At 35.3% G+C, this 8,061-nt stretch overlaps 1 protein-coding gene across 1 annotated transcript in view; it reads right to left on the minus strand.

Moving 5' to 3' along the window:
- The window catches only part of LOC143022814 (uncharacterized), a gene marked incomplete at its 5' end in the record, with an annotated part of 149,122 nt that extends 141,453 nt beyond the window's left edge, over positions 1-7,669 (minus strand). The window contains one exon of the mRNA XM_076181192.1: positions 7,572-7,669. Within this exon, the coding sequence (XP_076037307.1) occupies positions 7,572-7,669 (98 nt within the window). The remainder of the gene's footprint in view (positions 1-7,571) is intronic.
- Positions 7,670-8,061: the final 392 nt, after the last annotated feature.

Genomic DNA, 8,061 nt, shown 5'->3' on the forward strand with positions numbered 1-8,061 from the left:
TAGAATTAGAAATGGAGAGAGTGGTTTAAGGTAAAGGTGGGACTTCACCAGGGATGTGTTATGTCACTTTGGCTGTTCAATTTATACGTGAATGGGGTAGTGTGAGAAGTAAATGCAAGGGTAATGGGCTGGGGATAGGAAATGGTTAAAGAAAATGGAGAAAAGTGGTAGTCAACCCAGATGTTGTTTGCTGACACTGCACTTGTTGCAGGATCAGAGGAGGGATTGAGGAAGATAGTGACGGAGTTTGGAAAGGTGTGTGAAAGAGGGAAGTTGAGGATAAATGTAAATAAATGTAAGGTTATAAGATGTACAAGGGGTGAGGATGGCAGCAAATTGGAAGTGAGTATTAAGGTAGAGATTGGAGGAAGTGGATAGTTTTAGATACTTGGGGGCTAATGTGGCAGGAAAGGGAGGAGTGATGGTGGAGGTAGAATATAGATTGAGAGAAGCAAGTAAATACCTTGGGGGATTAAAAAGTGTAATAAGAAATAGACATTTGGGAATGGATGCTAAGAAGAGATTGTATGAAGGGGTATTGTGTTTACAACAATGTATGAGGTAGAAACATGGTACATAAGAGAGGAAAAATTTAAATGTGTCTGAGATGAAATGCCTGAGAAGAATGACTGGGGTTACTAGGCTGCATAGAATGAGAAACAAGGTGAGGAAGAGAGCAGAGGTGAAAAGGGAATTGGGAGATAGGGTTGATGAAAGAGTATTGGGATGGTCTGATGACATGGAAAGATTGAGTGAAGAAAGATTGGTAAAACAAGTGTGGAAACCTGAGGTGGTGGGAGTGAACATGAGGGGGCAACCAAGGATGAGTTGGATGGATGGGGTAAAAATGTCATTGGGAAAGAAAAGGTCTGTTGGGGAAGGAAAGTTGAATACAGAAAATAGGAGTGAGTGAAGAATGTGTACAGGTGATGTTGAGATGCATGGAAGGGAGTGGGTGGGGGATGGGAGTGAGGGAGTATGTATTTACCTAGTTGTATCTTACAGGAAGGGGAGCTATGCTCATGGTGTCATGTCTTTATATCTCACGGAGTTTAATTTGCTCTTAAATTTGTGTATGGTTTTTCCACACACTATTGTTTTGTTGAGTTTGTTCCAGGTGTCTACCACTCTGTGTGGAAAACTTTTTTTAGGGGATTAAAAATAGAGATGAGAAACAGGGTGGAATCATGTTTCTGACCAAGAAAAACTTAAGTGTGACAAAGGTTACAGAGGATATAAACAGTGTGGAAATGATCACAATAAAAGTTGAAGATGGCAACATGAAAAGTAGAAAGTTTGTAGTGATTCATGTGTCCCCAAATACAGGCTCTTGGAAAGAGGGCAAACTGTCAAAAATGTTAGAAGATACAAGGCATTCATTAAACGAGATGCTAAAGGATGGAGGTACCCTGGTACTTATGGGAGATTTTAACTGCAAAGAAATCTGTTGGGAAGAGAAGACATTAAAAGGTGGAGAGGATCTATGGGGAAATATATTACTTGACATGACTATAAAATACACAATGGCACAAAGGGTAAAAGAAAATACCAGATATAAAAGTAATGAAGAACTGTTGAGACTAGATTTAATATTTACAATGGAACCTAAAATTGTGGATAAAATTTAATACAAGACACCATTTGGGAAGAGTGATCACATATTAAAAGAATCTGAACTAAAGGAGGAATTAAATATAGAGAGAAATAAGAATTACAGAAAAGGAAGACTGACGTACAACAAAACAGAGTTTAGGAAACTTAAGAACTATATACCAAGACAAAAACCGGTTTAAGGGAGTGTCGCTTCACTTCATAGAGTAGGTGAAATTATATTTTCAAATATGTATTTAATGAACTCGGGTATAATTACCCCTTACATTAGTGTATAATTCCTCAGGGTATTGTGTTCCTCTCATGTATATATAAGGCACAGTGAAGATATAGTGAAGCTCTAAGTACTTAATAGAAAATCCTTCCACATCATTCAGCTTGGTATGAAATGAATGCTTGGAGTCTGGGGAACAAAAGTTATTGAATACATTTTATCAAACTAGTACCTCTGATTTTTTATTAATTTCTCAAATTCAAAAATGCTGCAATAGTGTGTGCAAAAACCATACACAAATTTAAGAGCAAACTAGACACTGTGAGATACAATGACAGGACACCACAAGCATAGCTCCCCTTCCAGTAAGATACAACTAGGTAAATATGAGTACATCTGAAGAGATAGAAATTGCAAAAGAAATTCTGAAAGAGATACAAGAGGACAGGAAATGGACAAAGATATAGAAGAGGTACATAGGATGGGGCAATACTCTAAAGAAGAACAATATAGACCATTAAAAATCAAACTAAGGTCTCAAATGATGGAACTATCAAAAACAGCAAAGCTGACAAATAATGAAGCTTACAAAAATGTATGGATAAAAAAAATGAGTTATGAGGAAAAAGAGAGAAAAGACACTTAAAGACACTTAGAAGTGAAGCAAATGAAAAAGAAAAATTAGAGAAGAATGGAGACTGAAAAGAATGAGTTTTTTTTTTTGGAGAGTACTGGACCTGAGGCTGAGGAAATGGTATATATATATATACATATATATATACATATATATATATACATACATATATATATATATATATATATATATATATATATATATATATATATATATATATATGCGGAAAAACCACCAAGGAAAAAGAAAAACTGATGACCAAGCGCTTTCGTCTATTCAGACATCCTCAGGGTACATAGAAAAGAAAAAGTACACAAGAATATATACAAAGAGTATGAGGTCAGGGAGGGAACCAGGAGAGGTTGCGAGGATCTAATGTCAACCTGACCCGTTCGCGGCAGCGGACGTTTGGGCTACTACTTTTTTCACAATAAAATTGTCTAATTTATACATACCATGACTTAAATTTAAGTTATTGACAAATGTATCTTTGATCAGACTGGATTCTATTATATTTCTCGTCAAATATGACTTATCTTTAACAATTTCTTTAGCACCCTCCCAATTTATACAATGATTAAAATCCCTTAGGTGAATAAATAAGGCATTAGAAATTTGCCCACTCTTGACGCTATACTGATGTTGTTTTAACCTTACTTTTAATTCTTCTCCAGTCTGACCAATATAGCATTTGTCGCAATTTTTACATGGAATTGAATATATACATCCTTCTTCCTTATATATTCAATTCCATGTTCCCTCCCTGACCTCATACTCTTTGTATATATTCTTGTGTACTTTTTCTTTTCTATGTACCCTGAGGATGTCTGAATAGACGAAAGTGATTGGTCATCAGTTTTTCTTTTTCCTTGGTGGTTTTTCCGCATATTTAGAATCACGAGTTTATGTGATTTCTCATGCATATATATATAAATATATGTATATATATAAACATATATAAATACATGTATATATATTTACATATATATATGTATATATATAAAGGTAACAACAACAAAACAGAAAGGAAAAAATTAAAAATAACATATACCAACATAGATGGCATGATTTCAGGACCAAATGAATTAAATGACTACCTGGCAGCAGAGACACCAGACATTATGGGAATTGTGGAGATGAAATTAAAAAGTCCTCTACGACCAAATACTGTGGGACAAGGTCTATACAACTATTGGATGAAAAATAGAAGAATAAAGAGGGTGGAGGAGTCATGTTTTTGACTAAGAAAGGTTTAAACGTGACAAAAATAACAGAAGGAAAAAATAATGTGGAAATGATCATGATAAAAGTTGAAAATAGAAACATGAAAAGTAGAAAATTTGTAGTAATATATGTGCCCCCAAAACACAGTCTTGGACTGATAGTGATTATTCCAAAATGATGGAAGACACAAAGAATGCATTAACTGAATTACTGAAAGGAGGAAAGATAGTAATTATGGGTGACTTTAACTCAATAGAAATATGTTGGAAAGAAATGATAGTGACAGGTGGAGAAGACCTTTGGGGAAATATACTACTGGATATGACCATTAAATACACAATGACTCAATGGGTAAAGGAAAATACCAGATATAGAAAAAATGAAGAACTGTTGAGACTAGAATTAATATTTACATCAGAGCCTGAAATTATGGATTAAATGGAATACAAGACACCAATTGGGAAGATTGACTACATACTAATAGAGTTCGAGCTAAAAGAACAAATTTATTTGGGAAGAAATGAGAAACACAGAAAAGAAAGAATAATTTACAACAAAATTGATTTTGAGAAACTCAGAAAATTCTTTCTAAAAGTAAATTGGGAAAACTTAAATGAAGAAACAAAGATGGAAGAGAAATGGAACACATTGAAAGAAACATATAATGAGGGAATAGACAAATACATATCAAAGCAGAAGCAAGAGAGGGTACATTAGGTGCTAGTACAACAAAAAATGTAATGAGACTAAAGGTAGAAGAGACAAAGCTTGGAAAATATGAAGAAAAAAAACAGTGGCAAATATATATCAAACTAAGAAATGAATACGTAAAAATACGCAGGGAAGAAAAGAGAAATTATGAAAAAGACATAATAGAAAAATGCAAGGACCAACCTAAACTATACAGGTATGTGAATGGTAAACTAAATGATAATCAAGAAATATTAAAACTGTGTCAAGGGAATGATGAATATATAGATTATGTAGAAATGGCTGAAATTATGAACAAATATTTTAAATCTATATTTACAATTGAAAGTACACAAAATTGGGAGGAAGGACAGAAAGATCTCCCCCCCCCATGAAAGAAATAACTGTGACACAGAAGGAAATAAGGGACTAAATAAAAAACCTTGACATCAGAAAATCACAGTCTGGATGGAATTGCAAATTGGATATTAAAAGAATGTATAGATGAACTAACAGACAAAATATATACGATAAATGATTACTCACTCAAAGAAGGAAAGGTTTCACAAGATTGGAAAAATGCAAATATTGTACCAGTATATAAAGGAGGGGACAAGAAAAACCCAACTAACTATAGACCACTCTCCCTCACAAGCATAATAGCAAAAATATGTGAAAATTTGATCAAAAGTAGATGGATTAAACATCTGGAAGAAAATAATATACTGAATCCAAAACAATTTGGATTTAGACAAGGAAGAACATGTGCCACTAACTTGATTTGCTTTTATTCGCGGCTAATACAAATAATGCAAGAAAAGGACAGATGGGCAGATTGTGCTTTCCTAGATCTAGAAAAAGTATTTGATAAAGTAACACACAAAAAGCTATGAAAAATTGAAACAATGGCTTGTGTACAAGGAAAGTTATTGAAATGGATGGAAGATTTCTTGAACAGGAGAAAAATGAGGATGGTACTTAGAAACAAGAACTCAACCTGGGATGAAATGATAAGTGGAGTCCCACAAGGTTCTGTATTGGTTCCGATAATGTTTGCCATATATATATGACATGGATGAAGGTGTGGAATGTTATATGAACTTTGTCGCAGATGATGCAAAAATACTAAAGAAAGCAGGTATAGAGGAAGACTGTGAATCACTGCAGAAAGACCTGGATAAAGTCTGGGAATGGAGTCAAAAGTGGGAAGTGGACTTCAACATCAAGAAATGTAGTATAATGGAGTTTGGAAAAAGTAAACATAGAATATCAGAGCAATATAAAATGGGTACTAAGGAAGTATAAAAAAAAAAAAAAAAAAAAAAAAAGACATGTCACCAGACAAGCATATCAACAAAATAGTTGGAGAAACTTTCAATTATCTAAGATCAATGAAAGTGGCCTTTGACTACTTGGATGAAGAAATGGTAAAGAAAATATTAGCCACACTGATAAGACCAAGATTGGAGTACACTGTGATGCTATGGACACCCAGTATATAAAAAGTATATAAAGTAAAAAGTATATAAAGAAATTAGAAAGAATACAAAAAGCAATGACAAAGATGGCACCAACACTCTCTAAATTGATATACAAAGATTGCCCAAACTGGAACTACCAACCCTGGACCAAAGAAGAGAAAGAGGAGATCTACTGACCATTTACAGAATTATGAAAGGGATGGAATTCCTTGATAGAGATGACTTACTAAAGTGGGATAGGAGAAAACCAAGGGGATACAAAAAGCAACTTAAAAAGGATAGTTACAGAAGAGATCTGAAAAAGAATAGCTTCCAACACAGAGTGGTAGATATCTGGAACAAATTGGATTGAGGCAATAGTGTATGCAAAAACTATAGAAGAATTTAAGAACAAACCAGATGCCAAAAGATACAAAGACGGGTAACTACGAGCAAAGCTCTTTTCCCGTATAATAAAACTAGATGGTTAAGAAAATAATTACTACATTGATAAGACTGAAACTAGAATATGCTATATCAATGTGGGCACCAAGCACAAAGAAAAACACAAAGAAATTAGAAAGAATACAAAGAGTGGCAACAAAGATGACACCCACACTATCAAATTTGACATATGAACAAAGATTGGAGAAATTACAGCTGTCAACATTGGAGCAGAGAAGGGAAAGAGGCAACCTGTTGACCATCTTCAGAATTATGAAAGGGATGGAAGTTCTCGATAGAGATGACCTATTGAAATGGGACAAGAGAGAAACAAGAGGACATGATAAAAAGTTAAAGAAAGACAGTTATAGAAGAGACCTGAACAAGAACAGTTTCCCGCACAGAGTGATCGATGTCTGGAACAAACTAAACAGTGAATGCCAGAACTATACACGAGTTCAAAAATAAATTTAATGTGGAGAGATACGAAAACTGGTCACAATGAGCATAGCTCGTCTTGTAAAATACAACTACGTACAACTAGGTAAATAACACACCAAGAAAGATCAAAACAACACCCAAATACCTATATCGCACAAATACTCTCTTAACTTCCTCCACAACCACAAGACACCAGCCTCTGGAAGCACATCCATAATCATATTACACACTGCTCCATCAACAAATTGAAAGACAACACAGTGCTTCATGCCAGACCCCTTCATATCCATCCCTCTGCATTCACTTTTCCCCAAGAGGACATGGTCCAACTGGCCAGACTGCAGTGTGGCCACCATCCAGCTCTTCTATAATTTACAAGAAAAGGTTGGATGATTGCAGATAACAGAGAAGGATGCAACACTTCACTCCATACTATACAATACATTATGGAAGACTGCATTGTACACAATCATGCATGCCAACAACACGATATACACTCTATAAGGAATTTGTGGCAAAACCCTCTTCCAGCCATAGCATTCCTCACAGACAATCTAGGTAATGACAACAACAATAAAAACATTTCTCTAAATTATACACTAAGCATTTTCAGTAAAAGAGGTGCTGTGGCTTGCTGCACTGCTATTGACCTGTGGAAAGGGCAGGGTTCAGAGATGACCCTTCATCCACAAGGAGCTATGATGACAGGGATGGCAAATGGGTATTGGATAGGGGGCACAGGCACAGGGTGGGTGTGTTCCTTGACTTTGCCATCCCCTTATAAAGAGGAAAGTATTTTTTGGAATATACATGTACATGCTAAAGGCAAACTAGTGCAGACTTGTCTACTAACTGTTGGCTTAGGCTTAGTTAACTCATGAGGAACAGGTGGTCTAGTAGGAGGTCTGACACTCTCTGTAGCACCTGATGATCCAAAAGCATGGTTACCCGCTGTTAACAGAAAAAAATTGTCTTAATGAACAAAAAAATATGGCAACACCACTTTTCTTGCCAATATCAATAATCTTTGGTTTTACCAAATGCATGCATTAATCAATCAGGGAACAATGATAGGGATGGCATGAGATGTATGTCATGCACGATTATTTTCCTGCCACATGTTTCTAAACACCATTAACATTCTCATCTCCACCCACAGATGCAATGCAGGCTGGCTCTAAGGTACCTCATATTTTGTCTTTAACTTTTGTACATAGAGCTGACAATCAGTGACAATACCCATCCTTCTACTACCAGGCCACATATATACAATCTCAGACACAATCACACATACAACTAGCAACCAATGTTTCTCCCTAGAGATTTCTGGAAGGACCTAAGGA

The sequence above is a fragment of the Oratosquilla oratoria genome, unplaced genomic scaffold (assembly GCF_046742065.1).
Source record: "Oratosquilla oratoria isolate Oo_2021 unplaced genomic scaffold, ASM4674206v1 SCAFFOLD186, whole genome shotgun sequence".
Taxonomy (NCBI): Eukaryota; Metazoa; Arthropoda; class Malacostraca; order Stomatopoda; family Squillidae; genus Oratosquilla; species Oratosquilla oratoria.